The sequence below is a fragment of the Neohortaea acidophila genome, assembly GCF_010093505.1.
Source record: "Neohortaea acidophila strain CBS 113389 unplaced genomic scaffold BDY17scaffold_8, whole genome shotgun sequence".
Taxonomy (NCBI): domain Eukaryota; kingdom Fungi; phylum Ascomycota; class Dothideomycetes; order Mycosphaerellales; family Teratosphaeriaceae; genus Neohortaea; species Neohortaea acidophila.
Window position 1 is genome coordinate 1,116,499 of NW_022985517.1, and position 13,445 is coordinate 1,129,943.

The following is a 13,445-nucleotide window of genomic DNA, read 5'->3' on the forward strand; positions in this document are numbered from 1 at the left end:
ATCTACGACATCACCCTTCAGCATGATTGATTGAGAGAGAATTCCGTTGGCTAGGCTAATTGGAGGATGACATCAAGGACGGCGACATATCTCGCCTTCCACTCGATCGTAAGACGAGGCCTAACAACCATCTCGCCCACCCGATACTCCCCTCGCCCCGCCCTCTCCTTCCTCCCCCAACACCAAACCATCGTCTCAAAGGCCACCGCGCACAAGCAGAAACTGCCCAGGAACCACTTCACATCCAACACGACCCGGCGCGATCAACAACACTCGCAACACGATATCAAGTCGCAATCCAAAACCCCCAAGCGCAAAGCCGCGCAACGCATCCAAGCGCCTTCCCTTCGTCGAGTTGCCGTTGAGGCGCAGCGGTCCAAGGGAAGCTTGATCAAAGGACGAGGCAAGACGAGACACGTCGACCCTGAAGTTGAGACAAAGGATGTCACAGCGTACTGCGCCGCGGAAACGTACAATGTGCATGTGGCGCGAGATCTGCTGCGCAGGGAAGGGTGGGATGCCGATCCCATGGGCACCGGCCTGTTCCCTCAGGTCCTGCATGTGAGAACACCAACCTCGACGACAAACTGGCGATGGAGCGGCTCCGGGACAGACGGTGATGCGGTCGGCGACGTCTTCATCTTTCCCTCCGGCACGGTAGTAACCTGGAACGTGTCAGAGAAACTAGGCCGCTATCTCGTGGAAAAAGTGCTATCCCCCGCCGCAGAAAACAGCCACCCGGACAAAATCGAAGCCGAAGACCTCGAATACCTCGAGGACCCGACGAGAGAAGACAGCGAAATCATCGGCGACACCATCATCCTCGGCACCCGCACCGACAATCCAACCCTCGACTCCGCCGACCCCCACGCCACCGAGCGACCCGACGGCCAGCACGAAATCGACACCATTCTCACCCAAATCGCCTTCTCCTCCGCCCTCGCCCGCTCCACCAAACTCGCCGTGCTAGAGAACATGCTAGCCCAATACTTCCACACGACGCACGACATCCCGCTCCTCCTCTCGCGCGGGACGAAACCGCGCTTCACCCGCGCCTTCATCCTGCGCAAAACAGGCGAGCTCCTCTCCATCCGCGCGCAGCTGAACCTCTACAGCGAACTCACCGATTCCCTCCCCGACTTGTTCTGGGACTCGCCGCACGAGCTGGGGCTGGAAACGTACTACGATGCCGTCGGGCGGGCGCTGGACGTCGGCGCGCGCATCAGGACGCTGAATGAGAAGATGGATTATGCTAGTGAGATTGCGTCTGTGCTGAGGGAGCGGTTGAGCGAGAAGCATTCGCATTTGCTCGAGTGGATTATTATTTGGTTGATTTTGATTGAGGTGGCGTATGGGAGTTTGCATCTGTGGAGGGATCGGCAGGAGAGGCTGGATCCGGACAGTGATCGCAATTTGATGCGGAGGTATTTGTTGCGGGAGTTGGAGAAAGGGGGTGGAAGGGGGAGGTGAAGGGAGGTTTACACTGTGGCTTGTTTGTGATACCCAATCTCAACTCGATTCATTGCTCCGCTACATTGGACATTCATGAGGAACGGTGGATACTGATACAGTGTCATTCGAAGTGCCTTTGTCTCACCTGACGAAAGCAGGTGTCGATGCTGCTCTAGAGCCCTCGAACATGCATTGGTATCTCCCACGCCTATACTCCTGATTCGCCAAAACGGACCGCCCTACGCAACAACGCAGCGATGCCAATAGACGACGTGAGCTCAAGCATCCGGGTCCGGAACTTCTTCAACCGCGACCGCCTTGCCTTTTCCCTTTCCTTGCTCGGCTTCTGCTTCCGGCGGCTGCCCGTTAGCTGGTTGCTGGGCAGTCTGGCTAGAGCCTTCACCCGCCGCGCCATTAGGCGTATCGCCATTCGGGGGATCAACGAAACTCCACCCTTCTGACTGCCACGGCGTCTTGCTCTCGCCAGACGAGTGCGTTTCCTGGTTCGATTCGGCCAGTGGCGCAGGCGCGACTGGAGCAGGTGGTTCCTGTTGTGTGGGCGCAGCGGCTGTAGTGGTTCCACCTGGCACAGTCGGCACGAACAACGGAGAGCCACTCTCGTCCGTCGGGCCTTGCGCTTGGCTGGCGGGTCGTGGTTGGGAGGACTCAACAGGCTGTCCTGATTGCGAGTCGGCTGGCTGAGCTTGGGCTGGTGGTACGCCTGGTGCGCCAGCTCGGTGCAATGGGATCACCGTCCATCCCTCGGGTAGTGTCATGCCGGGCGGTAGGTCTGCATGCCCGCTGGGCAATTGTTGGCCCGGTTGGCCATGCAGTACACCGGTGACGGCTGGTGGCATGTGGTTCTGTTGGAATGGCGGGTATGATAAAGGCTGCCCGGCAGCTGCGCCAACATTCTGATGCTGGACGCGCAACTGTGCAAGGTCCTGCTGCATCGCCCTCAGCCGGTACAGCTGCTGTTGCTCGATACCCAATCTTTGAGCCTCCTGCATCAGCCGCTGCTCAATCTGAATGATCTGGTTCTGAATGGATGGCTCAGCGCTGGTGGACGATCGCTGTCCCTCGGGGAGATATGGAACTTCCAATCCGAGATGATTGGGTCCTTGCTGATTGCCATCTTGGACCGGAGCCTGTCCCGGCGCAGCTGCTGGCTGGTTTTGCATCTGTCGTACCAGATTGGCCAGCGGATCCCCCGGACCATTCAAGAATCCAATCCGTACCGGCCCGAAATTGAAAATCCGCGGCCGGCCTTGTCTGGGTTGTGCAGGCTGTTCGCCCTGTGCACCAGCCTGTCCAGCAGCGTTGGCTCCACCCGCTGCACCAGCCTGTTGCCCCTGGGTTCCAGTCGCACCCTCCGGAGCGGCAATGACCGGCTTTCTGCACGTCGGACAGACTTGCTGCCGCTCCAACCAAGCCTTTAGACATCTCAGATGTAGGATGTGTCCGCAAGGTAGTTTTTTCGCTCGAAGGCCTTCATCTCTCCTTCGGGAAGGCGCCACCGCCTGTGCAGCTTGCGGCGGTTGTTCCGGTACAGGCTGGGCCGCTGCTCCGTTTTGTCCGGGCACACCAGCTGCAGCAGGAGTGTGCTCCCAAGCGACCATGCTCTCTCTGCACACTATGCAGGCATCGTCTCTGATTTCGGCAGTCGTCGCATCCGGATATCGAGTGTTCATATCGCTTGTTGCCTTCCTGTACGCGTAGTAACCGGCGATTCGTTTGCTAAACGAAGCAAAGGTCAACCACACATCGCGGAAGATGTGCATCGGCAGGCCGTTAAAGGTGATGCTGACGGTGAAGAAGGCGCAATAGATGATGAGCTTGATCAAGTCGGTCAGAAGCTCCAGGCCGAAAAGCCACCTCCTCTTCTCCTCCCACCCAGGCACGTCGACCTCGTTCTCATCGACCTCAATCGGCTCCTCGTTCGCGGGTGAGGCTGGGGTTGGTTGAGTGCCGTCTGCGGTTACGTTTTGTCGTGCGGCAGCCCTTTCGGCTCGGATCTCGTCTTTCCGCTCCTCGATTGCCCTCGTCATCTGCAAGGCCTCAATCTGCATCTGCGCAACGGTCAAGATGAACCTCGTGAATGTGAACGTGGACTGGACCAATAACACGGCAAACTCAAAGGTGAAGATGACCATCATGCCCGGCTTAGGTTTGGCAAGGATGGTCCCAAGACAGTAGTCCAGCATGGCGATGTCGAAAGCAATGCTGACAAGCAAGCTGGTGCCCAGGCGTAGAAAGGTGTAGCGGCCGGTGAAGACCTGTTGTTGTTCCAGCACGTCCACCTTGCCTTCTCCTATCCAGACCCACACTTTGCCCGCCAATAGCATGGTGAACATGGCCAACAACCATCCTCCCACATCTTCGCGGAAGCTGGGCATCGCCAGTAGCGTATCCAATACAGCGTACCATGCCTTGTCGCTGAGCTGTTCCACCTCGATGGGTCGTAGGGGGCCGTAGAGGAGACGCTGTAGCCCATACACGATGGAGCATACTAGCACAAGGAGGAGGTTGGTGAGGATGAGGAGGCAGGCGTTCGATTCGGACAGGTAGACCGTTGCGCTGTAGAAGTTGGGCCGTTCGTGGAAGGCCTTGAATAGGCAGCATGCGGCGGCGGCCGTGGAGGCGCCGGCGTAGTAGGCGAGACGCATGGCTGAGGTGGGATGTGAAGGAGGATTCGTAGTTGTATTATCCGTGAGGTGTCATGATGGGCTCCATGGTTGTCGGGGATGGACGCATGGGATGTGAGTTGGAAGCGTGCATGTGAGTGAACAGCTGTCTGCGATGTCATAATCGCGTCTGAGGCCTGAGGCAAAAGTTGATGACTCAGCGTCTGATGGCTTCATAGACGTGTGAAAGGCTTCATGCCTTTAACAAAGGGCGAACGAACTCGTTCAGGTAGTTACTGTTTGTCTCTTTGCACTACAGATATATGTACACATTCAATTTCTACTTCTTTGTAGCCTTTCAAGATGACGGGTAGTCCGTGTAGTTGCTGCCAGGAATAGGCCGAGTGGCATTCACAGGCGTAGTCATCAAAATCCGCCCCTGGTGATCATAGCCCATCTTCTGCGCACGCACCGTCCTGATATTTGGCCCACCAGTGAAGCCGGAGGCGTTGTTAGTGGCACCGTAGGCAAACCAGACGTCATTGTCCGGGCCGGTGAAGAAGCCGCCGGAGCCGGGGCCGTAGGTGTAGGAGAAGAAGTTGGAGTGCAGGATTGGGTTGTACGGGGATTTCGTCCAGGACGATGGATCCAGCAGATCGGAGCCCAGCGTCGCGGTTGTGATGAGGGTGTTGTAGGCTAAAAGGGACATGAGTAAAAAATATAGGAAAGGGGGAGTTTCCGAGAGTACGTACTGGCATCCGCGTACCAATTCGAGGCATATCCAAGATTGATGGTATTGTTGATCACCCAAGAGCTAGGCGCTTCGACTACGGGCGCGTTGCAGCACGGATGGCCTGGGTAGGTGTAGTTGCCATTGGGAATTTCTAACAATAATTAGTACTGTCAATGGCAGTCAAAGTCGTAGTCTGCTCACCATTCATCTCATAATACTCGGTGGGCGTAACGATGGCGCTCAGGGGAGTTCCCGGCACCGCATCCGTGATGTTCTGGAGTTTGATGATGGAGATGGAAGGCGGAGCGTGGAAAGACGTCGACCAGACGAGGTAGCGGTCGCCGTTGGGCAGGTTCAATCCGTGAGCATCATAGCCAACGATGTCCTGACCATTATGCCTGACGTTTCCGTACGTTGTCCAGCTACCGAGAGGGTCGGTGGTGTCGGACTGGATGACGAAGATGGTGTTGATCGAGACCGCAGAGATGTACATGACCCATTTGCCGTCGGCAAGTTGACTGAGATCGGGAGCTTCGGTTGCGATGTTGTCGGCGAAGGTGTAGATTGTATGGTCTGTGAGGAGGTCAGTTGAATGGTAATGCATGTGCAGCAGGAAGTATTGGACTGACTGTTCGACTCGTCGTATTGCACCTCAGACAGATTGCTTGAGACGCGCAAATACACTAATTTCCCGAAGTTGATATCAGGGAACAAATATACATCCTGGCCGGAGGAGGTGTTGTGCCATTTCACCGGCGCGGGACTGTGTAAAGGATTAGCATTGCTCGTAACCATCCTCCAGAACAACAACTCACTCTTGACCAAGGCCTAGTGGATTGAGCACGCCTGGTGCCTCTGCTGGGTACGGCTTGTGCAAGGCAGAGGCGAGGGGCAGCGCCGCGAGCAATGAAGAGAGTAGCATCTTCATCTTAGCAACTATCAATTGCTTGATTGGGGCAAAGTTGATGTCAAGGAAAGGTAGAAGAATTAGGTGCAGGAACGTCCATGTATAATACCTACCTCCAGTTACATCGGTCAAACCTTGTTTCTGCGGATGCCATGTGGTCCCAGTGCCGCCTCCCGGCGATGGTTGCGCTCATGAGTCGCATTTTCAGCTTGTATGCGGCGATGATTGACGTCAAACGTCGGCTTGTGGAGGAGGCGCCACGTGATTCGACAGTTCCCCTCCCGTCACCGTGCATCGGAGGCCGGAGAGGCGCTGCGGGCCGACCCCGCATTTTACCCGCCCGCCGTGCATGTTCAGGTACCGCGAGCGCGGATGCCAAGGCCGGTGTTTCGATTCGATGATGGGTGAGTGAGCGAACGTTCCGCCTTCCCACCACGCCACTCTACCGATCGGGGACCATCGGGCTGGAAACTAAGAGGTGGACTGGGTCATGGACTGTCATTGAAAACAGACGAAAGTGGACGCACCAATCGTTGGAGTGGCAGCGGAGCACATGGCAACCACGACGCTGTCGGAGGCGCAGGCGTCTCCCAAGTTGACGAAGAAGGACGGCAAGCCTTCGAGTACCTCACATTACACCACCTTTGGCTGTCGTGGGTCTATCCCGTTCGCTTGACGTGGTGGAGAAGCAATGCTGACCGCAGTGGTGCAGAGCATACCAAATCCCTTCTATCGGCTGCTCGCGAGCAAGCGACCAGCGGCTACACTCGCATTATCCAATGCATCCAGGACGACAGAAACTACTCCAGTCGGGCGTATAGAAGAGCAGACAGCACGGGCGTGACGGGGAGCTCGACGTTACTATGTCTACAATGTCCAAACATCACTCATGCACGGGTCAAGCACAAGAAGGATCATGGATTCGGTAAGGCATACCATCGCCCTGACATACGTACACTTCCATGCTGACACCTTCGTAACAGCTGCGGAGTCGGAAAACGGTTTCCTCTTCTGCCACGAGTGCAAAGACTTCGTCTACGACCCTACCTTCGAAGACATCCGCTGCGGCAATCCCAGAAAGCGAAAGCGCATCGAACCCCAGCTGGATGGCGAGATGAAACGGCTCATTGCCAACAACTCTGCCCCAGCTCCCTGCGCCGCGACTGGTCTCCGAGGCTTCTACAACATGGGCCAGACGTGCTTCATGTCCGTCATATTACAGGCCATCGTCCACAACCCTCTCATCCGCGCCTCCTACTTGTCCGAGGGCCACCGAAAAGAAGAATGCGAACGCGAGGCCTGCACCTCCTGCGCCCTCGACGACATCTTCACCGATTTCTTCAGCCAAGAAAAGCACGAAGGATACGGGCCGGTGCACATGCTACAAGGCTGCTGGAAAGGAGGTGGCGGGCTGGCTGGGTACAGCCAACAAGACGCTCACGAGTATCTGGGCTTCATTCTGAACAGCCTCCACACGGCCAATACTGCGTCGGACGAGGAGGAAGCCAACGGCAGCTCAGGCGGCAAGGACAGCTTCACCAGCTCCGATGACTGCGACTGCATCGTGCACCAGACCTTCGGCGGCCTGCTAAAGAGCACAGTCACCTGCGCCACATGCCACAACACCACCACCGCCGTCGACCCCTTCATGGACCTCAGCCTCGACGTGCGCAGCGGCGCAATCAGCGTGAAAAAGCAGAAGCTCAGCAAAGACAAGCTCGCCAACGGCGCATCCGACGGCTCCAAAGAAACAGCCCCAATGGACCTCACCGAATGCCTCGACCGCTTCACCTCCGCCGAGCTGCTGAGCAGCGACTCCTACTACTGCAGGAAATGCGCCGCCTCCCAAGCCGCCACCAAAAAGCTCAGCCTCGCCCGCCTGCCCCCCGTCGTCCCCATCCACCTCAAACGCTTCTCCCATTCCAAATCCCTCTCGCAGAGCAGCAAAGTGGAGACGAAGATCCGCTTCCCCTTCGCCGTCGACTTGACCCCTTACTCCACCGCGTCGTCTTCGAAGAGTAAAGAGAATGGCAAGGTTGCGAACGGCGATGTACCTGCCAAACTCGCGGCGGAGTCGACTGCCCCGCGCATCTACGATTTGTCCAGCGTGGTCGTGCACAAGGGCAAGATCGACAACGGGCATTACATCTCGTATGCTCGGCAAGGGGATGAGTGGTTCCGCTTTGACGATAGTATGGTTGTCGAGGTGCGGGAGAAGGAGGTGCTGGACGCGGAGGCGTACCTGCTGTTCTACGTCATTCGGCAATTGGATGAAGACGAGTGAGGTTGAGGGATAGCAGCTTTTCATTTCCATTGGTGGGCGTCACTGGCATTGGGAATTGGGAGACAAACAGCAGCGGATAGATGCATATATAAGGGTAGCGGTGTGGCATTGTGGGAGTTCGGATGGGATAATGCATATATACAACTGCGGCTTCTACATGTGCTCTTCTTCATCTCTATTGGTCGTCCAATACATGCAGATATTTCTTCTCCTCGCGCTTCTCCTTCTCCGTCATGGGCGGCAGGTCGAAGTACGAGCTGCTGCGGTACATTTGCTGGAGTGAAGATCGTAGCGTTAGCAATGTGAGCGAGGAAAGCAGACTTGGACCGACTCACGAGGTATTTGAAGGTAAAGTTGGAAATCTCTCCCGCTTCCATGCCCAGGTCGGCGAAAGTTTTTGCGTTTTTGTCGATGAACTGGTCGAGGAATTCCCGCTCCACTTGATCCTTGCATCCGACCGGGAACCACAGGAGCTTATTGAGCACTTCCTGTGCGTTGGCGGCCACGATCTTGGGCAAGTTGATGTGGCGTCGCTTCTTCATAATCTCGCGGTCCACGAGCTCCGAGATTTCCTTTAGGCTGTAGTTCTTCGGCCCGTAGAGCTCGAACGTCTGCCCGGCGGTGGTGTCGTCGGTGCCGATTTGCTCTAGCGCGGCGCCGACGTCGACGACGTGCACGGGCCAGAAGCGCTCTTGCATCCAGTTGCTGGTGAAGAGGTTGGAGACCGACGCGAGGCGATGGAGCAGCTGGTCCTCGAAGCCGAACATGGGCGCCGGGCGCACGATGGTCGTTTCCGGGAAGATTTCCCGCGCGACTTGCTCGCCTTGCCACTTGGTGCGGAAGAACTCGGACGGCGACTCCGGGTGGACGGAGTGGGAGGAGACTTGGATGAAGCGGTCGATGTCGTACTTCGCTACGGCGGCGGCGATGCGCCGCGTGCCCTCGACGTGCACAGATTCAAAGTCGAAGTTCTTGGTGGGGTAGTCGCGGCCGATGAGGTTGTAGACAATGTCCGAGTGCCGCACGCTCTCCTCGATGCTGTCGGTGTTGCGGAGATCCGCCTCCAAGAAGACCACGCGGCCGAGGTCGCCGGAGACTTTGAGATGGCGTTTTGCCATTTCCTCCCGGTAGGGAATGACAACGGTGTTTCCGGAGCGAGCGAGACGGTTCACAATGTACCGGCCTAGCATACCCGTTGCTCCGAAGACGGTGGCAGTGTGACCGCCGAGACTGCTCCGGCCGCCCGCCACGCGCAGGATGGGCTTACCGGTTCGAGTGATGACAATGTCTTGGTTGTATTGCTGTGCATATTGGCGTCTCTGGCAGGCGGGGAGGGCGGGTTTGGAGAGGAGGAGGGTAGTGCGGGCGAGGGGCCGGTGGAGAGCCATTGATGCCGAGGGAAGGGCGGCCATGGCGGGCCAACGCAGAGGTGTGTGATTGATATTGGCCTCCGGTCAGTCTCGACTGCGCTGCTTCATCGGGGTGGGCAGGAGACGGGAGTGGGAAGGGAAGTCAGTAACGTGGAGGGGAGAGTTGGCGAGGACGTCGAAGCCAAGCTTCGCGAGCTCGGACCACGTTGGAGAAAGGTTAAATTGCGGCAGGCACGAGTGGAAGTAGACAACGACGACCGAGCTGCCTTGCATTACAACATCTTCACCGTTTGCCATCCCATCACCACCCTCTTCTCCTTCTCCCTCCCCCTCCTCAATTCAACATCTCCCCCCTTCTCAGCATCCCACGATGGACAACGAAAAGATCTCCAACTTCCTCGCCTCCCAACGCGATTCCGCCCCAGACAACCTACAACACTACTTCCTCACCTTTGAAGACTACTGGGAGCGGAAGCTATGGCACGAACTCACCGACATCCTCGTCCAATTCTACAACGAGTCGCAGTCCGCCGGTCAACGGATAGCAATATATGAGAACTTTGTGCGCACCTTTGCCGACAAGATCAATCAGCTCAAGCTGGTGACCATCGGTCTGCGGACGGCGGGGGAATACAAAGGTGCGGCCCTTGCGCTCTGGTTTGAACATGAAGACTACTGACCGGTTTCATGATGGCACAGATGACAGCGAAAGACTCCAGTTCCTCACCACGCTCGCGAAACGAGTGGACAAACCCGGCTCCCAAGACGCCTACGTCTACGCCCTCACCTCCGAAGCATCCGTGCGACTCAGCCTTTCCGACTCCACCGCCGCACGCACCGACCTCAACAAATGCGAGACCATCCTCGACACCTTCGACTCGGTGGAGACGGTGGTGCACGCCTCCTTCTACCGCGTGAGCGCCGACTACTACCAATCCCAACACGAGTTCGCAAACTACTACCGCACCACCCTCCTCTACCTCGCCTGTGTGGATGTTGAGGACGTAGGACAGAGCGAGAAACAGCGCATCGCATACGACCTCTCCATCGCCGCGCTGGTGAGCGACAGCATCTACAATTTCGGAGAACTGCTCCTTCACCCCATCCTCGACTCGCTCAAGGGTGGCGAACACGACTGGTTGCGCGAGCTCCTCTTCGCCTTCAACCGCGGCGACCTGGGCGCCTACAACATCCTGCAATCCCATTCTCAAGCCAACACCCTCCTCCAATCCCATCAGCAATTCCTCTACCAGAAAATCTCCCTCTCCGCCCTCACGCAGCTCGTCTTCTCCCGCGCCCCGCAAGACCGCAGCATGACCTTTACCACCATCTCCGAAGAGACCAAGGTGGCCATTGACGAGATCGAGCATCTCATCATGAAAGCGTTGAGTTTGGGGTTGTTGAGGGGGAGCATCGATCAAGTGGCGGAGGTGGCGAGGATCAGCTGGGTGCAGCCAAAGGTGCTGGATCGGACAGGTATTGAGGACATGAATACGAGATTGACGGAGTGGAGCGGTGGGGTGGAGAGACTGGGCAACTACGTGGAAGGGGTTGGGAGGGATGTATGGGCTGCGTAGTAGAGCTCGGAGCTCGCAAGGGTTATTGGGCAACACGCTCAGATGATCAAGAAGGAGGGGAGAGTATGCACGCACTGCTGGCACAAGCGACGCTCTGATTCTGCACCATCGGTGCCCTGCATTGAGCGGCTGGCATTCTCCAAACTCGGCTGAAGCAAGGCTACAAAAAGGTGACTGTATGATACATCATAGATAGGTAGCATCAATCGCAGGTGTAATGTACCGTTATCCCAAACCATGACTGTATCCTACTTTTGTAGTTCCACCCTGTATTCAATGTCAATGATCGCCGACAAGGGAAGCATTCACGGCGCGTTTTCTTCACTGCCGGAGTGCGGATCTCGGATTTGCAACTACACCTCCTCCACCACACTAAAATGCACCATATCCTTCCCTTCTCCACATTCCTTCATCACATTTCCAACACGACAACACAATGACCGAATACCGCCCCACGCCCCTCTTCGGCGGCGCGATAACCACCTCCCTCCCCTCAACCTTCGCAGACGTAAGGTACACTTCACCCCCATACCCCAACCCCCCAAACCTCCACTAAAGCATGAGAGAGAGCAGCGAAATCCGCCAAGTGCCCGACAACCAAGAAGTCTACCTCGACCCGCACGGCACGACGAGCATCCTCTTCGACATTCTGGAGCGAGTGGAGAAACCTGACGTCGAGGCGCTGCATTTCCACCTTGAGGATATTGTCGATGACGATGCGCGGGTGAAGGTGTGGGGGAGTGGGACGGTGCATTTGGCTAAGATCCCGTTTGTTTGCAATACTCTTTGTATGGATTTGGGATTTTGTTGCTAATTGTGGTTAAAAGGCGAGATGTACAGGCGTACGCTTTACTAGCTACCTCCCCTACTGCCGGGAACAGCAGCAGCAGCAACGCAGCGCAACGCAGCGAAGCCGATTTCGTCGGCATCTTGCTTACCATGGTTCGACTCGAGGAGCAGAAAACAGACTTGCTTATTGTTATCAACGTCCCCCATCTCGAAGCGGACGGGTACAAGCCTAGCGATGTGGATTTGGAGAGGGGTAGGTATGGGCCGCTGCTGGAGCGGGCGATGGAATTTCGGGCGAAGATTTGGGAGACGTTGGATGTTAAGGATTGGGGGTTATTTGGGGAGGGGTGAATGTAGAGTCTAGAACTGGCTTTTTGCTTGCGGGCTAATGAAAGATGGATAGCGAAGAAGGGAGCATTAGCGATTGGAGCCGCTGCGATGCTCAGAGAGCGCGGTGCAAGCATCAATCGTCCAGAACGACGACCTCCAGCTTCTGCACAACCGAATCGAGATCATCCGCAACCGCATCTCCACCAACCTGGTGCTTTTCCACCCCTTCATCGGCAGCGGCCATCTTCTCAGCCCGATACTTCGCCCCAACCGCCTCCATCACCTCCTTCTGACTCGCCCCCGGCATCCCCTTCCTCACCGCCGCAAAATGCATCTTCACAAACCCCGCATACCCGCCCCCACCGCCTCCCGCCACCCCAGCATCCCGTCGTGGAACAGGCTTAATCTGCACCAGCTTCCCCCTACAGCTCCCACAGCTTTGCCGCGCGGGATCAATACTCTTCGAATGCCGCTTGAACTCCGCCCCGCACTCTTCATTGCTGCACTGCCATACATACCGATAGTCAATCTGGTACGAGTGTTTAGTGGTGACGCGGACGCCGCGCTCCGCAAACGCACGAGTGCACTTCGCGCCCCACAGTTGGAATTGTCGGCCGTGCGGCTGGTCTTTGATGCCGGAGAGCATGAAGTTGCACAGGTGGCAGAATTCGTGGGCGATGACGTTGAGCAGGCGGTGCGCGTCGTTGATCACCTTCTCGGCGAGTTCGATGGAGGCGAAGTGTTTGTATGTTGCGTGGATGCTGCCGTCCGGGCTAGTGGTTTTGGTGGTTTCTTTGCGCCAGTTTGCACGGCCGGCGGTGGTGTTGAGCGTTTTGCTCCAGATGAATTTCACGCCGCCGGTGGTGCTGGCGAGGCGTTGGATTTCGCCGTCTGCCACGACGCGGTCGAGTTCTGCTAAGAAATCTTCTGCCAGACGATGTTTTCTCGCTTCGAAGGCTTTCTTGGCCTCTCGCTCTGCACGGACGGCGTCTTTTGCAGGACTTTGCAGTTTCCTCGGAGATCCAAAGGGCGACACCGAGCGCTCATCTACCGTGAATTTGAGCTTCCGGGGCGACTTGAGGACCTTGTGCGGAGAGTACTGATCGTTCCAGTCGTTGACTCGGTCTGCATCCCAGAAGGCGTCTAGACTCTGACGAATCTGTTGTGAGGGGACTCTGGGTTTGGATTTGGAGGGAGATTGAAGACGGGATTTGGATGGCGATTGAGGTGGAGTTACTGGTCTGTCGCATGGCCCTTGCTTGGCTGGACTGAAGAGTCGAGGGGGAGAGAAACGAAGGAGGGCGGTGGTGTTCTCTTTGTCAGAAGAACTGCCAGGTCGTGATAAGATGACGGAGGTTGAGTTCGGTATCTTCTTCGTT

General features: G+C 56.8%; 8 protein-coding genes across 8 annotated transcripts; 4 read left to right on the forward strand and 4 right to left on the reverse strand.

The window, feature by feature from the left end:
* BDY17DRAFT_301434 (uncharacterized protein) lies at positions 1-1,553 on the forward strand. The gene has a single exon (XM_033734241.1). The coding sequence runs from the start codon at positions 67-69 to the stop codon at positions 1,468-1,470; it is 1,404 nt and encodes a 467-aa protein (XP_033588061.1). The 5' UTR covers positions 1-66; the 3' UTR covers positions 1,471-1,553.
* BDY17DRAFT_301435 (uncharacterized protein) lies at positions 1,554-4,223 on the reverse strand. Its single transcript, XM_033734242.1, has one exon. It carries the CDS (start codon positions 4,116-4,118, stop codon positions 1,731-1,733), a length of 2,388 nt encoding a protein of 795 aa, XP_033588062.1. The 5' UTR covers positions 4,119-4,223; the 3' UTR covers positions 1,554-1,730.
* Positions 4,224-4,362: 139 nt separating this feature from the next.
* On the reverse strand, positions 4,363-5,893 carry BDY17DRAFT_347868 (glycosyl hydrolase). The gene is made up of 5 exons (XM_033738131.1): positions 5,625-5,893; positions 5,439-5,572; positions 5,011-5,382; positions 4,829-4,960; positions 4,363-4,772 (listed from the first exon to the last, which is right to left on the reverse strand). The coding sequence occupies exons 1-5, from the start codon at positions 5,735-5,737 to the stop codon at positions 4,435-4,437; spliced, it is 1,089 nt and encodes a 362-aa protein (XP_033588063.1). The 5' UTR covers positions 5,738-5,893; the 3' UTR covers positions 4,363-4,434.
* A 218-nt stretch (positions 5,894-6,111) lies between these two features.
* Positions 6,112-8,135, forward strand: BDY17DRAFT_355195 (uncharacterized protein). The gene is made up of 3 exons (XM_033738257.1): positions 6,112-6,369; positions 6,429-6,641; positions 6,700-8,135. The coding sequence occupies exons 1-3, from the start codon at positions 6,270-6,272 to the stop codon at positions 7,998-8,000; spliced, it is 1,614 nt and encodes a 537-aa protein (XP_033588064.1). The 5' UTR covers positions 6,112-6,269; the 3' UTR covers positions 8,001-8,135.
* Positions 8,136-8,175: 40 nt separating this feature from the next.
* Positions 8,176-9,388, reverse strand: BDY17DRAFT_318070 (uncharacterized protein; the record flags this gene model as incomplete). Its single annotated transcript, XM_033736158.1, has 2 exons — positions 8,176-8,274; positions 8,336-9,388. 2 exons carry the CDS (start codon positions 9,386-9,388, stop codon positions 8,176-8,178), a joined length of 1,152 nt encoding a protein of 383 aa, XP_033588065.1.
* Positions 9,389-9,619: 231 nt separating this feature from the next.
* Positions 9,620-11,313, forward strand: BDY17DRAFT_301439 (uncharacterized protein). Its single transcript, XM_033734243.1, has 2 exons — positions 9,620-10,008; positions 10,070-11,313. Exons 1-2 carry the CDS (start codon positions 9,741-9,743, stop codon positions 10,945-10,947), a joined length of 1,146 nt encoding a protein of 381 aa, XP_033588066.1. The 5' UTR covers positions 9,620-9,740; the 3' UTR covers positions 10,948-11,313.
* Positions 11,220-12,143, forward strand: BDY17DRAFT_189703 (uncharacterized protein). The gene is made up of 3 exons (XM_033729997.1): positions 11,220-11,460; positions 11,521-11,715; positions 11,775-12,143. Exons 1-3 carry the CDS (start codon positions 11,384-11,386, stop codon positions 12,085-12,087), a joined length of 585 nt encoding a protein of 194 aa, XP_033588067.1. The 5' UTR covers positions 11,220-11,383; the 3' UTR covers positions 12,088-12,143.
* Positions 12,144-12,496: 353 nt separating this feature from the next.
* On the reverse strand, positions 12,497-13,297 carry BDY17DRAFT_228834 (SprT-like family-domain-containing protein; the record flags this gene model as incomplete). The annotated part of the gene is made up of 1 exon (XM_033730180.1): positions 12,497-13,297. A coding segment is annotated over one exon (801 nt), but the record flags the coding sequence as incomplete, so codon positions are not given.
* Positions 13,298-13,445: the final 148 nt, after the last annotated feature.